General features: G+C 43.5%; 1 protein-coding gene across 6 annotated transcripts in view; it reads right to left on the reverse strand.

Moving 5' to 3' along the window:
• STIM1 (stromal interaction molecule 1) overlaps positions 1-27989 on the reverse strand; it is a 196154-nt gene that overhangs the window by 15618 nt on the left and 152547 nt on the right. For all 6 annotated transcript variants that reach the window (XM_069553454.1, XM_069553451.1, XM_069553453.1 and 3 more), the window contains 3 exons: positions 22928-23039; positions 19526-19641; positions 3775-3952 (listed from right to left, as the gene is read on the reverse strand). In XM_069553454.1, coding sequence (XP_069409555.1) covers positions 3775-3952; positions 19526-19641; positions 22928-23039 — 406 coding nt within the window. The remainder of the gene's footprint in view (positions 1-3774; positions 3953-19525; positions 19642-22927; positions 23040-27989) is intronic.

Here is a 27989-nt window from a genome sequence, read left to right on the forward strand (position 1 = left end):
TGGCAGACAGAATTGAGACCAGAATTCTAATCTTTATGTGTTCAAATTGCACATTTACTACCCTTATACCAAGGTATCTGGAAGGTGCAATCAATGTAGAATACCCTGAAACATAGACCAAAGACCCAGGGAAAGCTTGATGGTGAAATATGCTGGGGCTGATGGTCATGGGGAGATTTAAGGAAAATGAGTAGGGAACTACTGAGCTGTACCTCTTGGACTCCTGAGTACCTAAATCCCAAAAGCACAGAAATATGAAATTCATGCTAAAGGGGATGGGCAGGATTTGGGGGAGCCTCTCATGCCCCTGACCATAAGTTCCCTTCCTAAGCACATTCTTTCTCAAGGGTACCACTTACAATGAAAATATGCCCTTGGACCCACCCACACATTCCCTCTGTTTACTGACAAAATCCTTCATCCATCCAACTAAGCTTCCTTCCTTCTTTCCTTTCTTTGCACTACATTTCTATGTTTGTTCATTCATTCATTCATTCATTCATTCACCTATTCCTTCACCTAGTACTTTATGTCTACTAAATGCCAAGCCTTGTTGAGTGAGAAGACTGCCCCTGCCACTGAGGTGCTCATGGCCTAGTCCAATATAGACAAGTAAACAGATAGGTGCACACAGTGTGATAAGTTCTGTAATAGAGAAATAAAGTGTTGGGTAGGCCCAAAGGGTGGGGTGGTCAACTCTGCCTGAAAGGAGTAGGGGAAGGTGAGGCCTGGGTTAGACCCAGAAGAAAGAATAAGCATTAGCTGGTCCCTCTGGAAGAGGGAAAGGACTTAGCTACTTCAGGTCTTCCTACCTTAGTAGGAACCACTATGTTACAGGATAAGAGGGGAAAGGAAGAGGAAGAAAACAAGTGATATATGGCTTAGACTTGAGGTACAGAAGAGAAGACAGGCTGCAGAACAAGTAGGGACCACAGAAAAGAGCACTGACCGCTGAGTTAATTAAGCAGGTAAACGGAAGAGGCAGAAACAGAATTGAACCTCTAAAAAAATCCCAAGTCCAGATCTGTCAATGACTGAAGCCTCAAAAGATGTGGTGAACAAATGAGGGAAGAGGAAAAATGCCTAAGCTGCAAGCTTTCTGCTGACAAAGTGCAGCCTTCTGTGCACTTTGTCCCTGGAGTGAAAAGGAATTGAACCTCATCGAAGCACTCAGCAGGTGGCGCTATGTGCACAGCTGAAAACAAGTCAGGGGCGCCATTTCCAGCACAATCTCTTTGCCCTGAATATCCTCCTTTATTGTACTCTCCCATGACTCAACTGCTTGAAATTAGAGATTCAATTCTTCACTGAAATATTATCCTCTCTGAAAGCAGCCTCTTCTGAAAAGTCTATGATATGCCTGTCTTCTTCATACAATAGGGAGAATCAAAACTGACCTATTTTGGATGTAATAGCGATGAAGATCAATAAATACTACTGGGTGAAGAACTGAGCTAATAAGTGTAAAATCAAGCCTGGGCCCACCTCGTCTCCTTCACAGAAGACTGAGCATCTTGAAGGCGGCAATCAGTTACCATCAGAAGTAAGAAAAGCAGGCAGTCTGACCACAGCTCGGATCTACGCAGCTGTGTGACTGTGGACGAGTCTGTTCCCTGGACCAGGCCTGTTTCTTCCTTTTTAAGTGGGACTCAAAATTCCTGCCTGCCTCAAAGAATTATCTTGAAACCCAGTGAAATCTTAACTGGAATGCACATGTAGCATTACATTTATTCACCCAAAGCATCAGGAACTCTGGAAAAAGCTCTTTGGTGACTGGCAGTGCAGGCCTGCCAAAGTAAGGAGGCACAAAGAGGCACATGGGCCCCTGAGTCAGAGGAGGATATGTGTGTGCACAGGTGTAAGACTGCCGTGGGTTGGGAGGAGTGTGCATTCGTTTCTCAAAGTGCCACAGTGGCCAGTTAGCTCTGGAGGCCTTGGGGAGCAGGGAGGGCTGGGAGTTTAGTTTTATCCCCAAACTTGGAATGCCTCCTGCCTAGATTCTTTGCCTTTGGAATGAAAACAGTACATGTTTTTCAGACAAATGAAGAATGGGGACTGCCCACATAGCAGCATTTAGCCCCCAGTTGGAAAAGGGCCCAGGAACAAGGGGCCCAGCAAAGTAGCCAGGAATCAGCTCAAAGATAAAACTCCTCTTGCCTCCTAAAAGCCCATGGAAACGAATCTGCTAGGGGTGCCTTTACTGAGGCAGCAGCCTGTGGTTAAAGAAATTCCTAACTTACTACTTACGGACACTTACCCTCTCCGAGGCTTCATTTCTTCAACTCTAAAACTGGGATAACAATACCTACCTAAGAGGGTTGTGGTGATTACAAACAATAATGTTTAAATGTACTTAACAATATCCAGTTGTTAAGAAACCATTTCCCCATCCTTCCAAAATAAATAAATAAATAAAAATAATAGAAAAGAGACAGACTTCATTTCCTTTTATGTGGATTCCTGCAAAGACTCCCCAACAGGAGTCCCTAGGCTGTCTGAATCATTTTCTGACAAACACTCCTGAAGCAGGCCTCTCCTTTTCTTAAAACCAAAACAAAGCAAACAAGTAAAATACCCACATTGATTCTCTATTGCCTTTTGCATCCTACTAACATGTGGACACGACTGAAGCGACTTAGCAGCAGCAGCAGCAACATGTGAGTCCAAAGGTACCAGGGATCTGGCCTCACTCTACACACTCAACCACAACCACCAGGTTAATCTTTCCTACCCATCTTTCAAGGCCACCTCCTCAGACTCCACATCCATTCATCTCCTGCCTCTGTGCCATTCCAGTCCCTGCAGCTCTCTTCCTATAGGCTGGCACTGAGTCACTGCTCCTTCTTAAGTGCGTGCTCTGTGGCCCAGAAGCAGTGATTTTCTTCCAATTCCCCACACAGACCTGGTTCCTAGATGTCAGAAAGTACTTAGGTTGGCTGGCGGACTGTCACCTTCCCTTCACAGCTAGATCTTCTACAATAGTTTCTAAGCCATGCTTTATTCAAACAGAACCTCAGACTATCAGAGCTAAAATGTCCTGGTATGCTCCTAGCTCAACTCCTTTACATTACTAATGAGGAAATATGTCCCAGAAAGGAAAGGGATTTACCCAGTCATACAACAGTGGGTGCTTCCCAGGTGGTGCTAGTGGTAAAGAATCCGCCTGCCAACACAGGAGATGCAAGAGACATGGGTTCAATCCCTGGGTTGGGACGATCCCCTGGAGTAGCAAATGGCACCCCATTCCAGAATTCTTGCCTGGAAGATTCCATGGGCAGAGGAGTCTGGCAGATTACAGTCCATGGGCTGCAAAGAGTCAGACTGAGCACAGCACACAAGTGAGATTTAGATGCCATATAAGACAGCATGAAAGGTATTAGGAAGATAGGTTTGCAAGGTTTCTTTGGGAAAGGACAGTGATTATGTCTACTTCTATGGAAAGGGAAGCAGTCAAGAGGTGGGATGGAGGATGGAATGACCCAACACAAGCCATCCAACCAGGGAAGCTCAAGACCTTCCAGCACCTCCACACTTCTCCCTCTGAAGCTCCGGGGGAGAAAGGATAGAAACAAGCTTCTGCTCTGGGGAGGGATACTTGCCTGTGTGACTGGAATGGCAGGAACCTAGGCTCTGACGCAGGTTTGGGAGGATGACACAGCCTGGGCCACCATGTCAGCAGGGTCTCGGGAGCCAGACGGCCCACATCTCAGGTGGAAACTGGAGGCTCCCAAGAGCTGGCAACACCAGGGTCAGGGGGCAGGAACAGGGCCTTACCTTTCCTGAAGGTCATGCAGACTCTGCTCGGCTCGGTGTAAGCCCTCCAGGTCCTTCATCATCTTCTTCATGTGCTCCTTGGAGTAACGGTTCTGGATATAGGCAAACCAGCAGCCACCCACACCAATAACAATAGACACCACCAGCATGAAGTCCTTGAGGTGGTTATGGCGGGTCACTGCCAGAGAGGAAGGGCACAGTGAGTCAGGGTGCCCACTGCCTGCTCAGCCTCACACACTCTGTGTGTCCCCTCCTCCACAAAGCCTTCCCACTCAGGAGGAATTGGTCTCTCTTCTTAGACACACACTCGCCACACTCTGCTTATTTCTCTGCTAGGTCAAGGCCTAGTTTGGAAAGGATGAGAGGCCTTAGAGCAATATAGGAAGCTCACTGGATCACACTTCCCTAATGTGCAGTGAAGAGGACTAGTGCCTTCTCAGGACATCCCAGCCATTCTGGGCTGCCGTGAGCCCATGTGCCCAGATGCAGTGGCTTTTACCCTACAGGGTAAGAAACACTAGGAAACTACAGTAGGCAGGAGAGGGATGGCTGGTAAGGATACAAGCAAAGTCACTAGAGCCTGAGGATTGGCTGTGGGGCTGAGGTTACTGCAGGAGCTGGGTCTCCCAGACCATGAGGCTATTCTAGGTGCAAGGTACAAAGACTAGATCATATAGAGGTCTGCAAGTCTCATCTACAGAGAGCATTTCTATCTAGGCTGTGGTTCACCCAGAGACCAGGTAGAACAGGAGCAGCATCAGGATGTCCCGGAACAGAGGGCCAGGTCTACCTCCAGAGAATACCTGGCGGCTATTGGTGAAGTGCCAGGGCCCTGTCCACCAGCTGGGGTTCAAAGCAATGCTTTGCTCTGGAGAGAGCAACACTGAAAAGCTAAACAAGGAATAACATCAGAAGATAAGAACAAATGTCGTGTCCCAAGAACTGAGCTGACCAGCAGAGGGGCAGTCCTGGAGCCGGAGACTGGGCCACAGCGCAGAAGACTGAAAGAGATACCAGGAGGGAAAGAGGCTGCTATTGTATGCCCTGCCTGCACTGTACTCCACTAGAAATAGAGCAGCAACGGCTTAGAAAAGCCCCAGACAAGGGGGAAGAGGTAATGACCTCCTGTGCACACTGGCTCACCTGGTGTTGGGGAAGGGGCGGGGGCACTGACAGGATCTCACTGCCCAGTAAGGGGCTGAGGGGGACCCAAAAGGACCCAGTGGAGCCACAAAGTTGGGGCAGGGTCTAGACAGACAGCAGGAAAAGACACATGTAGCTGAAATTCCACCTCATGAAGCTGACGCCCACTTTGACAAAAAGGGTTATATTCATAGCTCCTCATTGAAAGGCTGAGCAATAGGACATGGGGATGGTGTGAAATCAAGGACAGATTAGCACATGCTATTTCCATCCATGGGAGGGGAGTTACTGGGTCCAGGGTGTAGCCATGTCCTTCACATGTCTATGCCAGACTGTACAGAGGAACTGGTCGCTGCCCTGGTGGCTCAGCTGGTAAAGAAGCTGCCTGCAATGCAGGAGGCCAGGTTTGATCCCTGGGTCAAGAAGCTCCCCTGCAGAAGGGAATGACAACCCACTCCAGGATTCTTGCCTGGAGAACCCCATGGACAGAGGAGACTGGTAAACTACAGTCCAAGAGGTCGCAAAGAGTTGGACTTGACTGAGCGACTAACACCTTCACAGAGCAACTAAGGGCCCTCCAAGGACAGCCACCCTCCAGCTTCCTGGAAGGTCTACACTTGCAGCCATGCTCACATCCCCACTCCCCTGTCCTTAGATCACAAGAAGCAATATCTCTGCAGTATAGTGAGTTGCCTTACTTTCTGGAACACACATACCTCCTATCCAGCCTCCACCACAGGCTAGGGTACTCTTTGTCTCCTCTGTTTATTAAGGACTTTTCATCTTGGATTCCCAGGGTTTCTCACCTCCAACATCCCCAACATTCCTATCCAAAGTCAAAGATGCTACGTTCCAACAATTTTTCATGTGACTAGCTCCCTCCTCCTATTGCCTCCAATACCTCAAAGCCCTTGAGTTGGGCATACAGATCAGGCGCCAATCATTTCTACTCAGTTCCTTATTCTACCTTGTCCAGATTAATTTGAAACAAGATCCTATTTTTTTCAGCTTCATATTCTCATCCAGCTCATGAATAAAAATATTGAATTACCAGGGACAAGGACAGGATCTATCCATCACCCCCTCTTCTAAGTTAATATTGTTCCACCTATCAGTACCCTCTCGATCTCTTCAGTGAGTTTTGACTCCACTTAAATATATAAGCATTTATCCCCTATATCCTTCTGCCTTGTCAGATGCATAGCTGAAACTCAGACATGCTGCCTGTCAACAGCCTGTGGGCTACCAAGCTTGGTGGGAAGAAAATGGGTCTAATCTGGTTGATTTACTCTGCGGCCGCTACCGATCATCATTTCTCTGTAGGCCAGCACCAAGCACAGCACTGACCAGCACACAGAAGCCACTCAATAAATATTTGTGGGGTTGAATCTTCACTGAAAAGCCTTAAGTGTGACATCTCCCTCTCTTTAATCCACATAAGAAGGACTTTTTTTTGAAAAACAGGGAAATAGAGAAAACATAAAGTGTATCAGATATTTACATTAACATTTCAAATTCTCACAACTAATCTATACAGTAGAGTATTCCCATGTTGAAGACCAGAAAAGTGAGGTTCCATAGAGGCACTGACTTGTCAGAGTCCATGAAAAGTGACAGAGTGGGAATTCAAATCCAGATTTGTTTGACTGCATGGTCTTTCCACTACACCCCACTTTCTCATACTCATGCAGCAGGCATTGTTTCTGCTTTATTACACGCAAACATGTCTCACCAGGGTACACCTATATCCCCTTATCTAGCCCTGGTGTCAGCTATAGGAATTCCACAGCCTAAGTTTCAACCCTCAACCTGCTGGGAGCTGACTGTGGTACTGCCATCAGAGAGTGAAGATCCAAAAGCTGAACGGCCAGGCCTTTGAGGTTAAAAATAGGGCCTCGTGTAGAGAAACTCTTATTTCAACAAAGGAAGCATCTTGCATGAAGTATTAGGAAGTTTGAGTTCTGTCCTTACCTCTGCCCTAATTTGTTATGAAATTCACTTCCCCCATCTCAGTCTCAGCTTCCTCAGCTGTAAAATGCATTATCACAGAATTGCTAAAAGATTAAATGCCTAGTTGTAAATGAAAGTACTTTGAGGTGTTCAGAGAAATAGATGTGAGAATTGTCAGTTCCTTTCAGTGGGGTCCACAGTTCTAGTTCAGTTCAGTTAAGCCACTCAGTCGTGTCTGACTCTGTGACCCCATGGACTGCAGCACACCAGGCCTCCCTGTCCATCGCCAACTCCCAGAGTTTACTCAAACTCATGTCCATTGAGTCAGTGATGTCATCCAACCATCTCATCCTCTTTCATCCCCTTCTCCTCCTGCCTTAAATATTTCCCAACATCAGGGTCTTTTCAAATGAGTCAGTTCTTCACATCAGGTGGCCAAAGTATTGGAGCGTCAGCATCAGTCCTTCCAATGAATATTCAGGGTTGATTTCCTTTAGAACGGACTGGTTGGATCTCCTTGCAGTCCAAGGGACTCTCAAGAGTCTTCTCCAACACCACAGATCAAAAGCATCATTTCTTTGGTGCTCAGCTTTTCTTATAGTCCAGCTCTCACATCCATATATGACTACTGGAAAAACCATAGTTTTGACTAGATGGACCTTTGTTGGCAAAGTAATGTCTGTTTTTTAATATGCTGTCTAGGTTGGACATAACTTTTCTTCCAAGGAGCAAGCATCTTTTAATTTCATGGCTGTAGTCACCATCTGCAGTGACTTTGAAGCCCCCCAAAATGAAGTCTCCCACTGATTTCACTGTTTCCCCATCTATTTGCCATGAAGTGATGGGACCAGATGCCATGATCTTAGTTTTATGAAAGTTGAGTTTTAAGCCAACTTTTTCACTCTCCTCTTTCACTTTCATCAAGAGACTCTTTAGCTCTCCTTTACTTTCTGCCATAAGGGTGGTGTCATCTGCATATCTGAGGTTATTGATATTTCTCCCGGCAATTTTGATTCCAGCTTGTGCTTCTTCCAGCCCAGCGTTTCTCATGATGTACTCTGCATAGAAGTTAAATAAGCCTTGACGTACTCCTTTCCCAATTTGGAACCAGTCTGTTGTTCCATGTCCAGTTCTAACTGTTGCTTCCTGACCTGCATACAGATTTCTCAAGAGGCTGGTCAGGTGGTCTGGTATTCCCATCTCTTTCAGAATTTTCCACAGTTTGTTGTAGTCCACACAGTCAAAGGCTTTGGCATAGTCAATAAAGCAAAAGTAGATACTTTTCTGGAACTCTCTTGCTTTTTTGATGATCCAGTGAATGGTGGCAATTTGATCTCTGATTCCTGTGCCTTTTCTAAATCCAGCTTGAACATCTGGAATTTCACAGTTCACATACTATTGAAGCTTGGCTTGGAGAATTTTGATATCTAAGGGAATCCCTAATGGTTAACTCTATGTGTCACCTTGACTGGGCTAAGGGGTATCTGGATAGATGATAAAGAATTATTTCTGGGTGTGTCTGTGGAGTTGTCTTCATATGAGATTAATATTCGAATCAGTAGACTGAGTTAAGAAGGTAATCTTCATTAATGAGGCTGGGCATCAACCAATTGTCCACATGGCACTAAGGGTCTGAACAGACCCAAAAGGCAGAGGAAGGGCAAATATGCTCTCCAGCTTGAGTTTACACATCCATTTTCCTCTGCCCACCCACATCAGCACTCCTGGCTCTTGGTCTTCAGACTCACAGGGATTCACACACCATCAGCTCCCCTGGTCCTCAGCCTGCAGACTCAGACTGAACTACAACCCCACCTTTCCTGGGTTCCAGCTTATATATGGAAGACTGTGGGACTTCTTGGCCTCCAAGATAGCGTGAATCAATTTTCATAACAAACCTCCTCATATCTATATCTATATATATATACTATTGGTTCTGTTTCTCTGGAGAACCCTAATACAAAAATCTATAAGCTACTGTGTCAGGAAAAAAGAAGGAGAAATAGGGAAACTAAGAATCTAGTTTGTGCCTTATTCATGATGTTCTTCTTTCTATCATAACCTGAGTCCCATTCTTCGATTTCTACCACCTTCCCAGCCCACCATAGTTTACAGAGACCTGCCCATTCCTTCTCCTCTGGACTAGGATTCTCTGACCAACCCACTCACTGGACAGCTAAAAACATGTATTTTCTCAAAGATTGCCCTGTGTGCTTTTCAGCTTTCATATCAGTCACTGTGGGTTCCTCAGGACCAGGGCACAAGACTTATTTATCTCTGTAGCCTCACACTTAGCATAGAGCCTGACCAAAGCAGGCACTTAGCAAAGGCGGAAAGGAGGCAAAAAGGAAGAAGAAAGGGAGGTTCTAGCAGGAAAGGGTAGGAACAATATAAAGTGCATACAGAAGGCAAATACCAGCTCCTGGGAACAAGAGTCTGGCAAAGTGGGAATTTGGTGTTTGATGCAGAGAACCCAGAGCCGGTGCTCTGTGACAACCTGGAGGGATGGGGGTTCAGGAGGAGGGGACACTTGTATGCCTATGGCTGATTCATGTTGATGTATGGCAAGAAAATCACAATACTGTAAAGTAATTATCCCCAATTAAAATAAGTTAAAGAAAGGAAGAAATGTCTGGCGAGCTGTCCTCACAGCCTCTACGGGAACTCAGCTCTCAGAATCCACCTGTCACCAGTGAACTCAGCCACGGAAAAACTACAGAGGTTTCATGACAGCGGGCATGGCCGGCGAGATGAACACAACTAACCCAGGGAAGATGGTTCGGGCCTGGGGAGCCAGAAGGTGGCAAAATTCCCAGCCTGAATGCTACAAATAGATTTTAGCAAAATGAGGTCAACTGTTAACACAGTCAGGCTTGAGGCAAGGGAGGAGGGTGTAAACAAATGAGATGCTGACATGTGCACAGAGCGCAGAGTGACAGAATTCTCAGGGTGCCAGTTTTCAGGGTGAGAACGTGAGGCTCCAGTGATTATCACGTTCTGGAATCCCCTCTCCCCACGTATTCTATCTGCTTCTCTACTGCCCACAGTCCCCTGTGCCTGACAGATACAGATACTCACCCCTCACTGCCACAGTAGCTGCTAGGAATTTCTTTTGTCATTTACATAGCCTTCTATGCTGAGGTGTCTGTTTAACCTGTAAGAACTATTTCTGGGCCCTCTTTTCTTCTGATTGTAGCCCCCCAAAAAATGCCTTAGCTGCCCCACCGGTGCACAGATACTACACGGGGAGCAGTTCTCCCCACAGCTAAGCTGAGCCAGACTCTTCCCCTACCTCCCCCAAGCCTTTAGCTCTGGAGAGGCCCAGCCTCCTTCTGTGTAACTTCCACCTCTTCCTTGCTGGGCCTTAAGCTGAGTGGCAATGACAGATGAACAAAGCTGTGTCTACCCTCAAGGAGCTTCCAGTTTAAAGAGTAACAGACAGGGAAACAGACTGTTATACAGAAAGCAGATATAATTACTTTTCTGTGCTCCTGAAACTAACACAATATTGTACTAGTATAATCAACTATACTTTCGATAAAAGAGAGGGAAATCTGAAATAACAAACAAAAAAGCAGGTACAAAGGGCTGTGGATCCCCAGAGGAAAGTGGAAAGTAAGAGGGAAGGGTTGAGCATGCCCAGGAAGAGGCTGGAAAGGCATCCTAGAGAAGGAACATAACAAAAAGGAGAAAGCGCGTAAGAACAGAGCAAGCTGTCCCAGACAGGCAGCCCCTCCCGCTCACTGGTGCCTTCTCCTATTACCTGAGCCACTGTGGAAGGAAAACAAGGTGCAGTCTTTGTCTTTTCCTCTTCACAAGTCCCCCCAACCCCCATGATTACTGTGCAGGCCTCTTTCTGCACCTTTCTCAGTACTCCTAACAGCACAAAGGGCACCCAGCCCTGAGCCCAAGACAGTGATACACACTAACAACAGCAGCTACCCCTTAGGGGAAACTGGGACACAGAGAACCTTAGGAATGTGCCCAAGGTCACCAAGTGACTGAGTGATAGAGCCAGTCTGTTTGATTTCAGAGCTGGGACTCTTACATCTTGTCTCCTCTAACAGAAGTGGAGGGTGGGATAATACAGTAGAAAAGAGAGCTGAAATATAAGCTAAAAACCTAGGTTTGAGTCATGGCTCTGCTGTTTAAAACTCGCCTCATTTGAGCCTCAGTGAATCATTTGCTGCCATAATGAGAGATCAGCTGAGACCCCAAACTGAGCACTGTCTTTGGGCCTCTGTGTCTCAGAGCACACCTGACACCTGGCCACCGGCACTGTCAGGAGAGCCCCAGCTGGGCCAGCCTAGAGCCAGCTCTGCTGGCGGAAAAGACGGGAAACACCTGCGCTGCTCTGTGGCCCAGGCAGGGAGGGCCGAGCTGTCTTCCTGGTCAGGACTCCAGGCTGAGCCAGTCTGATCCTCCTTCCCTCTTCCCAAGCTCTGAGGCTGCTGTGGGCAGATGGATCCACTCACTCAGCAGACCCTCCAGCTACTACTGTAAACAAAATTGTGATCTGCAATTTCTCAAGCCTCAGGCCGGCGGTGGGATTTCAGTAATACTGGGCAAGGTAGCCACAGCTGGCAACTGAAGCCAGCCCAGGTGCTCAGGGGGTGTTCACTGCAAGCCAGTGGGGAGGCCTGAGATCACAGCCTTAACCAGCTCACCCTGGATGCAGAACCCAGGTCCAAGCTAGCACAGGCCATCACTCTAAATCCTGCATGGGTGCTGGACAGGGAAGAGCACTGACTAAGGGTTTTAGTCCACGTGCAAATGGGAAAACAGAACCTAGGGGACACAGGTCAAGGGATTCTCTGCAGGCACCCACCAGGGGCGGCCCACTCTTGCAGAAGTCTCCTGGCAAAGAGCTTCCTAGTATCTTCCTTAGGTTCCAGCTGACAATTTTCTAAATTTTTCTTTAAGAAGTATTAGCAGGAAAGTATAAAAAACAATCTCTGCCATCAGGACAGCTGCTGGATTCATCTTAGCTCCCAAGGAGGACACCAATTCTGAGTTCTTGAATGAGAGAGCCAGTAAGAGCCTAAATAACCAAGACCATTCCACAGACGAGGGAAGCCAAATCTAAGCAGGAGAAGTGAACTGCCAAAGGTCACATGTAAGACAAGGGCTGAACACAGAAGTCCTAAAAGTACAGGATACAGGTAGTAAGGGGAAAGAATAGGCCTCCTATCTTTTACACAGAATCCTTATCAACCAAAGGGTTTCTCCCCCAAATCATGGAATGTCACAGCTGAAAGAAGTCATAAGGATCCTTCAGTTCAGCTGTTTCATGATACAAATCAGCAAATATATACTGAGAAAAACAATCTACACGAAAGTCATACAGTGAGGGGCAATTTTGAAAAGAGACCAAGGTGCTTCCCTAGGTTTATAAGAAGTTCTCTAAATGGAAGTCTAAAGGTTATAAAAAATCAAGTTGAAATAATAATGATGGTGATGATGGGAGATATAATCCACATACTCTAAAATTCATTCTTTTAAATTAAACAATTCAGTGATTTTAGTGTATTCACAAGACTGTGCAACCATCAGCACAATTATTTTAGAACCTTCATCATTATCCCAAAAGAAATCCCATACCCATTACCAGCCACTTCCCATTTCCCACTCACTCTAGCCTCTGCCAGCCACCAATCTTAATTTGATCCCTATGGATTTATCTATTCTGAATATTGCGTATAAATGGAATCAAACAATACATATTCTTGTAGCATATAATCAGAACTTCACTTCCTTTTATGATTGAGTTACATTTCATTGTGTTTATATACTACAACTATTTATCCATTCATCCATCAATGTATATATGGGTTGCTTCCACCTCAGCTATTGTGAATAAAGCTGCTATGTACATGTACTTGTTTCAGTACCTGTTTTCAATTTTGGGGTACATTCCCAGGTATGGAATCGCTGAGTTATATGGTAACTATGTTTAACTTTTTGAGGAACAGTGAGACTATGTTCTAAAGTAGCTGAACCTTTCTCCTTATCACTAGAAATGTACAAGTGTTCTAATTTCTCCACATCCCTGTCAACACTTACTTTCTGTTCTTTCCTCTGTTTTCATTTTTATTGTAGCTATCCTAGTGGATGTGAAGTATCTTCTTAACTATAGCACCTCTGCTCTGCCTACCTCAGAAAGTTTTCTGCTGACCTCTGACCTCCTTTTATTAGGTTACAGGCAACCTAGAGGCTAAATGAAATGAGTCTAGGAGAAGATACTTCTGTCCTGGTATCAGCCTAACCCAATTTACTGGGGCTCCCCTTGCTGGCTCTGACCTCCAAGACCCAGTACCATATACCCAGGATTCTGATTCTCATGCTCTCTAGACCTAGCTGATTTTTCTTTTTATTTATTTATTTTAATTGGAGGATAATTACTTTACAATATTGTACTGGTTTTGCCATACACTGACATGAATCCGCCATGGGTTTACATGTGTTCCCCATCCGGAAACCCCCTCCCACTTCCCTCCCCATACCATCCCTCTGGGTTATCTCAGTGCACCCTGTATCATGCATCAAACCTGGACTGGTGATTCATTTCATATATGATACTATACATGTTTCAATGCCATTCTCCCAAATCATCCCACCATTGCCCTCTCCCACAGAGTCCAAAAGACTGTTCTGTACATCTGTGTCTCTTTTGCTATCTCACATACAGGGTTATTGTTACCATCTTTCTAAATTCCATATATATGCTTTAGTATACTGTATTGGTGTTTTTCTTTCTGGCTTACTTCACTCTATATAATAGGCTTCAGTTTCATCCATCTCATTAGAACTGATTCAAATGTATTCTTTTTAATGGCTGAGTAATATTCTATTGTGTATATGTACCACAGCTTTCTTATCCATTTGTCTGCTGATGGGCATCTAGGTTGCTTCCCTGTCCTGGCTATTATAAACAGTGCTGCGATAAACATTGGGGTACATGTGTCTCTTTCAATTCTGGTTTCCTGACTGTATATGCCCAGCAGTGGGATTGCTGGGTCATATGGCAGTTCTATTTCCATTTTTTTAAGGAATCTCCATACTGTTCTCCATAGTGGCTGAACTAGTTTGCATTACCACCAACAGTGTAAGAGGGTTCCCTTTTCTCCACACCCTCTCCAGCATTTATTGCTTGTAGACTTTTGGATAGCAGCCATTCTGACTGGCATGAAATGGTACCTCATTGTGATTTTGATCTGCATTTCTCTGATAATGCGTGATGTTGAGCATCTTTTCATGTGTTTGTTAGCCATCTGCATCTTCTTTGGAGAAATGTCTGTTTAGTTCTTTGGCCCACTTTTTGATTGGGTTGTTTATTTTTCTGGAATTGAGCTGCAGGGGTGGCTTGTACATTTTTGAGATTAATTATTTTATGGGTTGCTTCATTTGCTATTATTTTCTCCCATTCAGAAGGCTGTCTTTTCACCTTGCTTATAATTTCCTTTGTTGTGCAGAAGCTTTTAATTTTAATTAGGTCCCATTTGTTTATTTTTGCTTTTATTTCCAATATTCTGGGAGATGGGTCATGAGGATCCTGCAGTGATTTATGTCAGAGAGTGTTTTGCCTATGTTCTCCTCTAGGAGTTTTATAGTTTCTGGTCTTACATTTAGATCTTTAATCCATTTTGAGTTTATTTTTGTGTATGATGTTAGAAAGTGTTCTAGTTTTATTCTTTTACAAGTGATTGACCAGTTTTCCCAGCACCACTTGTTAAAGAGATTGTCTTTTCTCCATTGTATATCCTTGTCTCCTTTATCAAAGATAAGGTGTCCATAGGTGCATGGATTTATCTCTGGGCTTTCTCTTTTGTTCCATTGATCTATATTTCTGTCTTTGTGCCAGTACCATACTGTCTTGATGACTGTGGCCTTGTAGTAGAGCCTGAAGTCAGGCAGGTTGATTCCTCCAGTTCCATTCTTCTTTCTCAAGACTGCTTTGGCTATTTGAGGTTTTTTGTATTTCCATACAAATTGTGAAATTATTTGTTCTAGTTCTCTGAAAAATACCGTTGGTAGCTTGATAGGGATTGCATTTAATCTATAGATTGCTTTGGGCAGTATACTCATTTTCACTATACTGATTCTTCCAATCCATGAACATGGTATAGTTCTCCATCTATTTGTGTCCCCTTTGATTTCTTCACCAATGTTTTATAGTTTTCTATATATAGGGCTTTTGTTTCTTTAGGTAGCTATCTTCCTAAGTATTTTATTCTTTTTGTTGCAATGGTGAATGGAATTTTTTCCTTAATTTCTCTTTCTGCTTTCTCATTGTTAGTGTATAGGAATGCAAGGAATTTCTGTGTGTTGATTTTATATGCTGCAACTTTACTATATTCATTGATTAGTTCTAGTAATTTTCTGGTGGAGTCTTTAGGGTTTTCTATGTAGAGGATCATGTCATCTGCAAATAAAAATAGTGAGGGTTTTACTTCTTCTTTTCCAATTTGTATTCCTTTTATTTCTTTTTCTGCTCTGATTGCTGTGGCCAAAACTTCCAAAACTATGTTGAATAGTAGTGGTGAAAGTGGGCACCCTTGTCTTGTTCCTGACTTTAGGGGAAATGCTTTCAATTTTTCACCATTGAGGATAATGTTTGCTGTGGGTTTGTCATATATAGCTTTTATTATGTTGAGGTATGTTCCTTCTATTCCTGCTTTCTGGAGGGTTTTTATCATAAATGGATGTTGAATTTTGTCAAAGGCTTTCTCTGCATCTATTGAGATAACCATATGGTTTTTATTTTTCAATTTGTTAATGTGGTGTATTACACTGATTGATTTGCAGATATTGAAGAATCCTTGCATCCCTGGGATAAAGCCCACTTGGTCATGATGTATGATCTTTTTAATATGTTGTTGGATTCTGTTTGCTAGAATTTTGTTAAGGATTTTTGCATCTATGTTCATCAGTGATATTGGCCTGTAGTTTTCTTTCCTTGTGGCATCTTTGTCAGGTTTTGGTATTAGGGTGATGGTGGCCTCATAGAATGAATTTGGAAGTTTACCTTCCTCTGCAATTTTCTGGAAGAGTTTGAGTAGGATAGGTGTTAGGTCTTCTCTAAATTTTTGGTAGAACTCAGCTGTGAAGCTGTCTGGTCCTGGGCTTTTGTTTGCTGGAAGATTTCTGATTACAGTTTCAATTTCTTTGCTTGTGATGGGTCTGTTAAGATTTCCTATTTCTTCCTGGTTCAGTTTCCAAAAGTTGCACTTTTCTAAGAATTTGCCCATTTCTTCCAAGTTGTCCATTATATTGGCATATAGTTGCTAATAACAGTCTTATGATCCTTTGTATTTCTGTGTTGTCTGTTGTGATCTCTTCATTTTCATTTCTAATTTTTTTGATTTGATTTTTCTCCCTTTGTTTCTTGATGAGTCTGGCTAATGGTGTGTCAATTTCATTTGTCTTCTCAAAGAACCAGCTTTTGGCTTTGTTGATTTTTGCTATGGTCTCTTTTGTTTCTTTTGCATTTATTTCTGCCCTAATTTTTAAGATTTCTTTCCTTCTACTAACCATAGGGTTCTTCATTTCTTCCTTTTCTAGTTGCTTGAGGTGTAGAGTTAGGTTATTTATTTGACTTTTTTTCTTGTTTCTTGAGGTAAGCCTGTATTGCTATGAACCTTCCCCTTCGCACTACTTTTATAGTGTCCCATAGGTTTGTGGTTGTTGTGTTTTCATTTTCATTCGTTTCTGTGCATATTTTGATTTCTTCTATGATTTGTTAGTTGTTCAGCAACATGTTGTTCAGCCTCTATATGTTGGTATTTTTAATAGTTTTTCTCCTGTAATTGACATCTAATCTTACTACATTATGGTCAGAAAAGATGCTTGGAATTATTTCAATTTTTTTGAATTTACCATGGCTAAATTTACAGTCCAGGATATGATCTATCCTGGAGAAGGTTCCGTGTGTGCTTGAGAAAAAGGTGATTTTTCCATTTGCAATTCTTACTTACTTTAACCTGTTTTTAACACACCCTTTCAGATATGGTAAATACTATTTCGATACAGACCATGTGTATGCTACATTGCTTCAGTCATGTCTGACTCTTTGCAACCCTATAGACTGTAGCCCGCCAGGCTCCTCTGTCCATGGGATTCTCCAGGCAAGAATACTGGAGTGGGTTGCCATTTCCTTTTCCAGGGGATCTTCCTGACCCAGGGATCAAACCCACATCTCTTACATCTTATGTCTCCTGCACTGGCGGGTGGGTTCTTTACCATTAGCACTAGCTGTGTTAACAGTCTATTAGTATATCTCAGAAGACTAAAGAAGATTTCAGGCTGCCAAAGGCCTCCCCCTAACTGCAGGGTGACATGGGAGAGCCTCTGAAAAAATAACCTAGCTTTCACTGCTGGATTTGATTCTTCTGGTATAGTTTTTGCTGGTGTATACAAAGAGAGGGGGGTAGGCTGTTAATAAAGAAAGTTTAATAAGGCCACTTCCCATTTTTCAAGAGTCAACTCAAGAGTGATCCTCTCCATAAAACTTCTCGGTCTCCAACTGAAAACTCCTCCCTACTTTGCGCTCCCACCTGAACTATGGAATGACTTACATGACTGTTATACCACTGTATCTGTTGACCATTTACTGAATTTGTTGACATGCCAATGTTCATTTAGATGGACCTTCTTGAGAGAAGAGACTGTCATTTAGTGGTGCACAGTAGGTGCTTTAAAAAGGTTGGTGGATGAATAAAAGGCCATTGCTCAGTACAGAGGGTGGGCCTCACAATTAGAGCCTTCATTGTGTCATTTATTTAAAACTTATAAATGAAAGATAAGAAAAAATGTGTCCTAGGACCTAAAAGGCTTCCCTGGTGGCTCACACAGTAAAGAATCCACCTGCAATGCAGGAGAGCTGGGTTCGATCTCTGGGTTGGGAAGATCCCCTGGAGGAGGGCATGGTAACCCACTCCAGTATTCTTGCCTGGAGAATCCTCATAGAGAGGCCTGGCGGGCTACAGTCCATGGGGTCGCAAAGAGTCAGACATGACTGAGTGACTAAACACATAGAACAAGACCAAAAAAGGCAACAAAGCAAATGAAAATGGTCTTCTCCCATGTTGCTCTGTTTCACACTTACAAAAGGTATAGACCTTCTGAAGAAGACAAAACTATGGAGAGGTAAAAAAAAAAAAAAAAAAAATCAATGATTGCCAGGGGTTGAGGAAGAGAGAAGGATAAACAGGTGGAGCACAGAGGATCTTTAGGGCAGTGAAAAACCATTCTGTTTGACACCACACAGGTGGATACAACTCATTATATATTTGTCCAAACCCACAGACTGCACAACACCAAGAGTGAATCTTAATGTAAACTATGGACTCAGGATGATAACGCTGTGTCGGTGTAGGTTCAGCAGTTGTTACAAATCTACCACTGTGGTGAAGATGTTTTTAATGGGGAAGGCTGTGCATGTATGGGGGCAGAAGCGTATGGAAAAATCTCTGTACCTTCCACTCAATTTTGATGTGAACCTAAATCTACTCAAAAAAATAAAGTCTAGGGACTTCCCCAGTGGTACAGTGGTTAAGACTCTGCTTCCACTGCAGTGGCATGGGTTCAACCCCCGGTAAGGGAACTAGGATCCCACAAACCATGCAGCATGGCTAAAAGAGAAAAAAAAATTTTTTTTAATGTTTTAAATTAAAAAATAAAAATAGGGAATTTCTTGGTGGTTAAGATTCAGGCTTTCACTACTGTGGGTCTGAGTTTGATCCCTGGTTGGGGAACTAAGATCCCACAAGCCGTGTGGCCAAAAACTAAAATAAACAAATCTTAAAAAATAATAAAATAAAAATAAAGTCTATTAAAGCTTTTTTAAACCAAAAAATTATGGACCTATCCACCTCTATTGAGACATCAACTGGGGTATTTGTCAAGCCAAACGCACAGACAGGGAAATGTCACACTGCCACTGACCCTGCCTGCCTGCGGCTTCTCTGGACTGGTGTTGGGCTTCAAAGTATCCTGCTGCTGGCATCCTCCACTGGGGTCAGGCTGGTGCCAACAGCTCCCAAAGGACACAGAGTAGGCCTGAAGAGCCTTCTGGTCAAGGCAAATTTTCTAATAAATTTTACTACTCTGTGTTGAGCTCACTTAGGATAAAAAAGGATGGCAAGGTTGATCATTCCCACCTGACAGATGTTCAGGAGCTGAAGCACCTAATCCCCTCAGCTGACCCTGGGCTGAAGAGACCAACCTGCCCTAGTCTAAGTGTAACTCTGTTGCTTCAGTGAAAGCCTGCTTAGCCCTGTCTGGTTGTTCAAGGACACGAAATGTTCAGCAATCAGTCCATGGCCTCTGCAGGTCCACAGCGGCAGCAGGAACAGCTAGACGGCACTCAGCCCGCTTCAGGTTGTTATCCCTGAGCATACCATTCATATTCAGTGTCTGCATTCTCACTCAGGTTGTCTTCTCCGCCTAGACTGGCCTCTCCTGCCTCCTCCATGGAATAAAGCCCTACCCATCTTTAAAGGCAGAGGTCATATGCCACCTCTTTTATAGAATGCCTTCTTTAACCTTCTGATGTACCTCTCTAGAACATTCATTTTATCCCTTTGGGGCAGACCCAGGACCTCAACCCAGCCTTGGGGTCCATGGCACATCAGCAGCCTTCCCTCTCCCCAGGACTCACAGAGAGGAGGCCCAAAGAGCACCGTGTCCAGGGCCTTCAGCTGCAGCTTCTGCCGATGGCTCCGGTCTGTCATCTTCAACACAGTCCCTGTCATGGTGGTATTGGTTACAGCGAGCCTGTGGGGGCAAACAGCAGGGGCTCAGTTCCCTGCTGGCAAAGCAGGAAGGATCCTGGTAGGATTACCCACCTCCTCCAGGAACACTTCCATGAATTCTAGCTCCTGGTGCTTGCTCCCCTCTTCACTCTAGTATACAGAGTCAACACCAGTGGATCTCAACAGGCAGTAAAGAGAGCACATAACATTCACCAAGAATTTCTTCACCTTTCTCCCCATGTCCATCATCTCCTGAATATCATATTTTCTAAGGATTAACTACCTGTGACCATTCCCATACTCAACTGTAAATTTTCTGTTGTGCTTCTCCTCCCAGGGATTATCCACCAAACACCTGTCTCCACACTCCCACCATCTGTAAATGCATTCTCCTGTCCAGCCCAGGTCAAAATGTTATGCCACATGACCCAGGGATTCTGAGGGCCTCTGAATTTACCTGATTCTAACTGTCATTAAATATAAATCTGCTGACAAAGAGCATTGCATTAGTCTTGTCATCTTGTATTTGAGTAATAGTAATTGACTCTCAATCACATTACTATACTTTTTATATCCTTCAATCATACTGTTAATAATAACTTAATAAGAGAGGACCTATAAACAAGGAAATGATATAGGAAAAACTGGACTTTGTTTCTCTTCTGCTCGAATTTAGTGGGTATAGAGGGGAGAGGAGTATAAGACATGAAAGGTTGAAAAACCACTGGTCTGGGTCCCACAAGTGAGGATGATCTACTATACTATGGTTTGTGCTCTTTTCTGATTCATAGCTTTGTTTCCCTAGATAAAGAAAAGCTTCTGACATCAGTGTGTCATTTACACTCCTGCCTGGGCATGCAGGCATAGTTACTTCTTTCTCTAGTCCTGGGAAGCAACCAAGCCCATCTATAAAACAGGCAGTGAGATACCCTGATGTGGGTGAGGGTGGGGTAGGGGTGGGGATGGTCAGGAGATCCAGCTTCTGGCCCCAGCTCCATCAATGATTCACTTGTCTGACATAAGCTGCTTAATCTCTTCCCTGGGGCCTCAGTTTCCTTCTGTAAACTTAAGTAAATCCGATGCTTCCTACAAACTTGGGAGTTCTTGGGGCTCTCTTTAGAGCACTTCTAACAAGTGTACTGGCCTTCATCTAACTGATCAAAGTAAGTATCACCTTTTCTACAGTCTATTTGTCAAAGAAACCTATGATTTTCTAAGCAACGAGAAATGAGAAAGGAACTAACATTTATTAAGCAGCTGTGTATCTCATACTATTCTGACACTTTACATACAATACCTCATTTAGTCCCCACACTTTAGGAACCCAGTTCTTTTATTAGCTCCACTTTACAAATAAGAAAACTGAGACTTCGTGATAAGTAATTTGCCCAAAGTCACACAGCAAGTAAGTGGCAAAGGCAGGATTCAACCCAAATCTGCTAGATTCATCCCATTATACCATGCTGCCTAGTGATAGGACTAGAAAAACACCCCCACTCTACCCCACACTCCCTGCTCTGAAGGCTCCACGCTTCCTACTGTCACTGAGGTACCACAGTTTGGCTGCCTCTACCCCTGTGCCCAGCCTGGCTGGGTCTGGTCTCAGATCTAATCCTAGTCACGGAATGGCCAAGTGAGCTCACTACCTGAGAACTGATTCCTCATCTATGTTTTCCAGTTTAATCCAAGCCATTGCCATTCTTCAAGATGGAATGGGTCAGGGATCCACAAGGTAACACTGCTATTTCCATGAGAAAGAATCTAAATCCTGGAGCTTCATGGTTTAATTGTTTCAATCTGTTTAATTGTCTGTCTCTTCCACTAAACATGGAGTTCCTCAAGGCCAGTGTGAGGTCTAATGTGTTTTTGTCCTCAGGGCCCAGGAGAGAGCACGGCACAGGGTATGCTTGGTAAAGTGTTGTTAAATAGAACTACACGGAGTATTTCCAGCATGCCTATTTTCAACTACATGGGGCAAGAGGAAGATGCAGTGAAAAAAGCAGGGCATTTAGAACCAGGCAGCTGGTTCTAAATCCCCAGCTCTGCAACTTACCGGCTTTGATAAATCATAAAATATTCGAAATTCAGTTTGCTTGCCCAAAAGTTGGGATAATTCCTTCCTCCCAGAATAGTGGGAATCAACTGAAATAACAGGTAGGAAAGAAACTCTATAAAGGGATGTACAAACATTAAGATTATTACTCTCTCTAGAGGAGGGAGAAGCCGTGAAGAAGAGGCTGTGGGCAGCAGAAGAGGGACCAGCCGGCTCAGCATAGCCTGGACAGCACTGCCCGGTAGCTCTATGACTGGAGGCTGAAATGTGTAGACATTCCAACAGCTTCACCTTCCCCTTTTCCCTTTGCTGAAGCTCATAACCAGATGCACCTACATAATAAGACGACAGATTATACATAATGAGCACTTACCAAACAGTAAGCCCTTTGAGGGGAAGAGCAACTTGTTGCCATCTTTATTTCCAGCACCCAGCACAAGTGCTTGGCACAGAACAGGTACCCAGTAAATATTGATTGAATGAATAAGTAAATGGATTAATCACTGGATGACATACGGCACTAGCTGACATAACAAGAAGTCCAAGCAGCTCTAGCCCCTCCCCACACCACCCCAAGTCCTAGCATACTGTATCTGTAAGAGAGGCAGACTTAGGACACAGCAGTTGTTGGAACATTCATTCCAGAGAGGAGGCTGGGGCCAGTGCTAGTTGGCCCCCATCTCTGTACCTTGTTTTAGAGTAGATAAACTGTATATGGGTAATTCAGGGGACGTTAAAGGAGCCTCAGGGCCCCAGGGCCCCGGACAATGAAAGAAACAGCTGCTGGGGGGAGCCAGCTGAAGAAAAGAGAAGCAGCACAGGCTTTGAAGTCTACCTAGATCTAGGTTCAAATCACAGTTTTGCCTCTAACTAGCCATGTGACCTTGGAAAAGTTACTTAGCCAGGTTTATCACCTAGACACAATAATATCTACCTTACAGGACTGATGTAAGAATTAAATGATACTGTATATAAAGTGTTGAGTAGAGTGCCTGGCATGTACTAAGTACTCAATAAATGGCAGCCATTAGTACTCTTCCCAGGATTGATAGAAATATTAAATAAGAGAATAGATGTGAAGTGCCCATTATGCTTTATAGCAACTACACAGTAAATGTGAGAAAAGAAGTCTACAAATTCTGCCCTGAAAGGAGTGAAACTTCATTTAACACATGAGAGCAACCTGAAGGCAGGCCAACCCCAGCCCATTCCCTACCCCCCCCCCCCAAGTGAGAAAACCCACTCTCCTCCTGACCTTGGCATGGCATGGCCACTGAGCTGCAGCTTCCGGAAGGTCTCCTCATACTGAGGCAGCTCCACATACGTGATCAGCCACTGCACCACCTCATCCACGGTCCAGTTGTATACTGCAGGAAGAGATAAGTAAAGCCATGATTCTGGAATGCAAGCAATGCTTGCAACTTACTGCCATAGTCACAGTAACCTTAACACTTGCCACATCTACGTGTTTTCTCCCATAAAATCCTAACTATGAAAGGAATACATACAGTATTTTTTGTTTTCTTGGGCTCCAAAATCTCCGCTGACGGTGACTGCAGCCATGAAATTAAGACACTTGTTCCTTGGAAGAAAAGCTATGACCAATGACCAATCTAGACAGCATATTAAAAAGCAGAGACATTACTTTGACAACAAATGTCTGTCTAGTAAAACCTATAGTTTTTCCAGTAATCATGCATGGATGTGAGAGTTGGACCATTAAGAAAGCTGAGTGCCGAAGAATTCATGCTTTTGAACTGTGGTGTTGGAGAAGACTCTTCAGAGTCCCTTGGACTGCAAGGAGATCAAATCAGTCAATCCCAAAGGAAATCCACCCTGAATATTCACTGGAAAGACTGATGCTGAAGCTGAAGCTCCGATACTTTGGCCACCTGATGTGAAGAACTGACTCACTGGAAAAGACCCTGATGTTGGGAAAGATTGAAGGCTGGAGGAGAAGGGGACGACTGTGGATGAGATGGTTGGATGGCATCATCGACTCAATGGACATGAGTTTGAGCAAGCTCCGGGAGCTAGTGATGGACAGGGAAGCCTGGCGTGGTGCAATCAATGGGGTCACAAAAAGCGGGACACAACTGAGCAACTGAACTAAACTAAACTGATAGGGAATGGGTTTTTTTCTTGTACTATCCTGGTGTATCTGGGATAAAATAATCCTGAATTACTCTATCATGACTTCCCTAGTGGCTCAGACAGTAAAATCATCTGCCTACAATGCAGGAGATCCAGGTTCAATCCCTGGGTTGGGAAGATGCCCTGGAGAAGGAAATGGCAACCCACGCCATTCTTGCCTGGAAAATCCCATGGACAGAGGAGCCTGGAAGGCTATAGTCCATGGGGTCACAAAGAGTAGGACATGACTGAGAAACTTCACATCATTTCACTTCATATTATATTATATATTTTTATAATAATAATAAAATGATACTAATAGAATCCATCATTTACATAAACTTACTTTATAACAGGAACTGTGCTAAGCACTTCACATATATTAGCTCACTAATCTTTTTTACAACTATGTAAAGGATATATACCATTTTATCCCTATTTTACAGATGAAGAAACTGAGGCACAAAAAGGTTATGTAACTTTCCCAAAATTATCCAGCCAGGAACTGGTAAATACTGAACTCAAGCAGTCTGGCTTCATGACTTCCCCTGGCCGTTATGTCATAAACATCATATGTATATAACATTCTTTAATTTATATAAGAATATACATGGAGGTTATTTATACACACACACATACATACATATATTCTCCCTGATGCTGCAGGAAAGCTTGATACAAATCTGAGGCAAGAGATGGATCCAGATGACATCACTTAAGCTCTGAATGAAATCATACCTATAGATAGCCCTATTCATATATTTTTCAGTTCTATAAGCAAAATAAATTTCCCCTTTTGCTTATATCAGGTTGAAAAGATTTTCTCTCACAACAGGAGTCAATTCTAACTGAAACAATTACTGAATGATCATTCATAATATGGCAAATCACATCATTAGCATATGTGGACCACTGTACCTAATCATTTCCTCAATATTATAAGACTATGATTTTTTTTAATGGAAACCATAAAAATAATAGTTTAAAAATATTTTTAATAGTTGGGTGGTATTTAGCCACAGAGATAACAAATTTATCTCCATGTTTTGTCAAGAATCAACATTAAAGAAATAGAAGGGGACTTAATGTACAAGGAATATGTTCAAGCCAAGAAAAGGTCGAGTGAAATCATGATGCATTATATAAAACAAAGTTTCATAGGAACTTGAATAGAGAAAAATAGTGGGAGGACTGAGTCACCATACAGCACCCAGTAATACAGCCATGCTGAACTTAAAGAGCCTCGGGTGGGAGCAGTCGGGTTTCGGCAAAAATGTGTCATTTTATTGGATTTGAAATGTGCTTTTATTTAAAGTATCAGCGTGTGGTTTTTTTTTGTTTATATTTGTACACAAATTTTATATAGAAACTTAAATTTTATGTTTGTACATATTTGAATGCTATTAAATAAAACCAGGTTTGCAGGCCAAGATAAATGATTTGCCTTAAAAGGAATTTGTACATTCCTCAAGTTTGAAAACTACTGCTGTGAGCAGCAAGAATCCAAAAAAGTTTTGAAACAGAATGAAATGGTGAGATTTATTACCATCCTCTTTTAAGATCTGTATCTTTCCCCAAAACTGTCCTGCATGAGAAGGCTTTCTAATTTCCCCTTAATGGTCAGGAGAAATTGAAGGCAGGGACCATGTCCTTTTCTGTTTTGCTCACCCCCTTTGTCTCTAAAATAGTGCTTTTTATACAGTGGCATTAATAAGAATTTACTCAAAAAATAACTATTCTAAATGAGGCATTCCAGAAATGTTCTGAATGTGTGCCACCAAACAGCAACAACAATCTTCCCAGACAAACATACAGCTCAGGTGGAGGTTAACTTCTGAAACACGTGACCAAAAATCAGCCTTCCTCTGATTGTTGTTGTTCAGTCACTCAGTCATGTCAGACTCTTTGTGACCACATGGACTGCAGCATTCCAGGCTTCCCTGTCCTTCACTGTCTCCCAGAGTTTGCTCAAACTCATGTCTACTGAGTCAATGATGGTACTGGTATTCCTCTGGTAGGCACACCTCAGATCTTAGGTTGCTTCTGCCACTCTATATAAACTAGAGAAGTTACAAGTCTGGGCCCTGCCCCTTTATCCTTCTCCTCCCCCATAGTGGAGCCCAGCACATGGTATAAAGCAGACACTTAGAAAGAACAAAACAGTGGAAGACAAAAGTACTCTAATCTCTCAATGTCCCCCCAAAACCGCTGGGGCTCAGGAGAAAAGTTCTAAAGCCAAGAGACTTTGGAGGTAGCTTAGACCATTCGCAGAGGCACAGGAAAGGTTCTGCGAGAGGAAATGAGGCAGATTTAGTGCACTCAGCTGCATCCTAGAAAACAAGGTCCTAGAGGCTTAGGTGGAGACCGCTTAGTCATTGCCTGGTTGAATTTCTAATTTCCAGACTAGAATACATTGGAGGGAAGAGAGAGATTAATTTCCAAGAGATATGCGCAAATCATAGGGCTTAGGAAAGGAGGGATGGCAGAACAGGCATTAAAATATGTTGATGAAAGTACAATGGATTGGCCTTTTATTCCTGAAAATGAATATATCTCCACATACACTGTAAACATGATCACTTGCTATCATCCAGAGAGTTAGGTAAAGAAGACCTAGCAGAATGGCACAAGATGTAAGGTGGACAGACAAGTGTCAACCTGCAAAGTGCAGGGAACACATTCCTGCCTGTATTGTCAAAGGAGCTTGGCCTCACCCAGCATGACATATGGAGTAGAAAGGCCACGTCATGTCTTGTTGCTTGAAAGGTCCACAGCCAGCAGTGCCACAAGAGTCTTTTGTCTACAGGGAAGACACCCTGATACAGGCCTGAGCACAGACCCTTGGCAGGCAGGAACTCCTCTGCTTGTGCCCTACACTGCAGTGGAGACAAGCAGGAGTCACTCTAGGCTAGGGTTTCTCAAGTCTCTGCAGCTCTGACCTTTTGGACAGGTTAATTCTTTGTTGTAGGGGGCTGCCCTATGCACTGTACGACATTTAACAACCCTGGCATCTACCCACCAGATGCCAGTAGCATGCTGCCAATCATAACAATCAAAACTGTCTCGAGATACTGCCAAATGTACAAAACTGCCCCCAGCTGAGAACCACTGCTCTAAACACATGGCAGAAGGTCTATAACGAGACCTCCAACAAGGATAGTCAGTCTCTACAGAGCTAAGCTTTGTGGAAAAGGACAAAGACTCCAACATGTTAGGACAAACCTAAAGGCAGTTGTTTTGGGGGCTATGCGCCCACATATTATTCTGTTATCTGGCAGATGCCCTACCTAGGTAAGGCTTGGCAGTATGGTGTTGCCCACTCAGAATCACTGCAGTCTGAACAAAGTAAGCCAGAGTGAGCTGTGTCCTTGTCAGAGAGCAGCCCTGTGTCCCAGCATGATATCCCACCGCTCAGTCAAGGCGGGGTGTCAGGACCTTGTTCCTAAGGTTCAAGTGCCTAAAAGCTAAAAATCTTGTTCTCCTTTCTCATTCCAAAAGAGAAAATGGGAAGATCCCTGGCCCAAAGTGAGGAAGAAGGCAACACAAGTACAGAGAGCTGTGGCTATCAGTAAGGGGAGACAGAATTTGGCCAGGAGATCTTAGTACCGAGAGAGATGCCAAGTGATTCACATGACCAAATCCCAGGAGGACATGCAAGCAAGAGACAGTCTTCTAAAGTCATGATTCTCCCATCCCCTTAAGCGTCTGTCCATTTGGCTTCTAAAGACATCAAAGACTACATATCCAGTCAAAATGACAAACAATATTACACAGAATCAGAGAAGGCCAACCCCTGGAGTTTTCAGCAACACATAGTCCTTCATAAAAGAGATGCACAAGGTGACTAACTTAGTAGTCTCCAACATTTTTACTGACATAATCTGCATGTAAAACAATTTAAGCACACATTACCATATATGAATATGTATTTATAAATTAGATATATATACTGACATTGCTGCTGCTGCTAAGTCACTTCAGTTGTGTCTGACTCTGTGTGACCCCATAGATGGAAGCCCACTAGGCTCCCCCGTCCCTGGGATTCTCCAGGCAAGAACACTGGAGTGGGTTGCCATTTCCTTCTCCAATTCTGACACTAGGTATACTGTAAAAATATATAAAACTTAAAGAATGAGATAAAAATAAATGTAATATAAATACACACTATTATATTCTCCTGTTGA

The sequence above is a fragment of the Ovis canadensis genome, chromosome 15, assembly GCF_042477335.2.
Source record: "Ovis canadensis isolate MfBH-ARS-UI-01 breed Bighorn chromosome 15, ARS-UI_OviCan_v2, whole genome shotgun sequence".
Classification (NCBI taxonomy): Eukaryota; Metazoa; Chordata; class Mammalia; order Artiodactyla; family Bovidae; genus Ovis; species Ovis canadensis.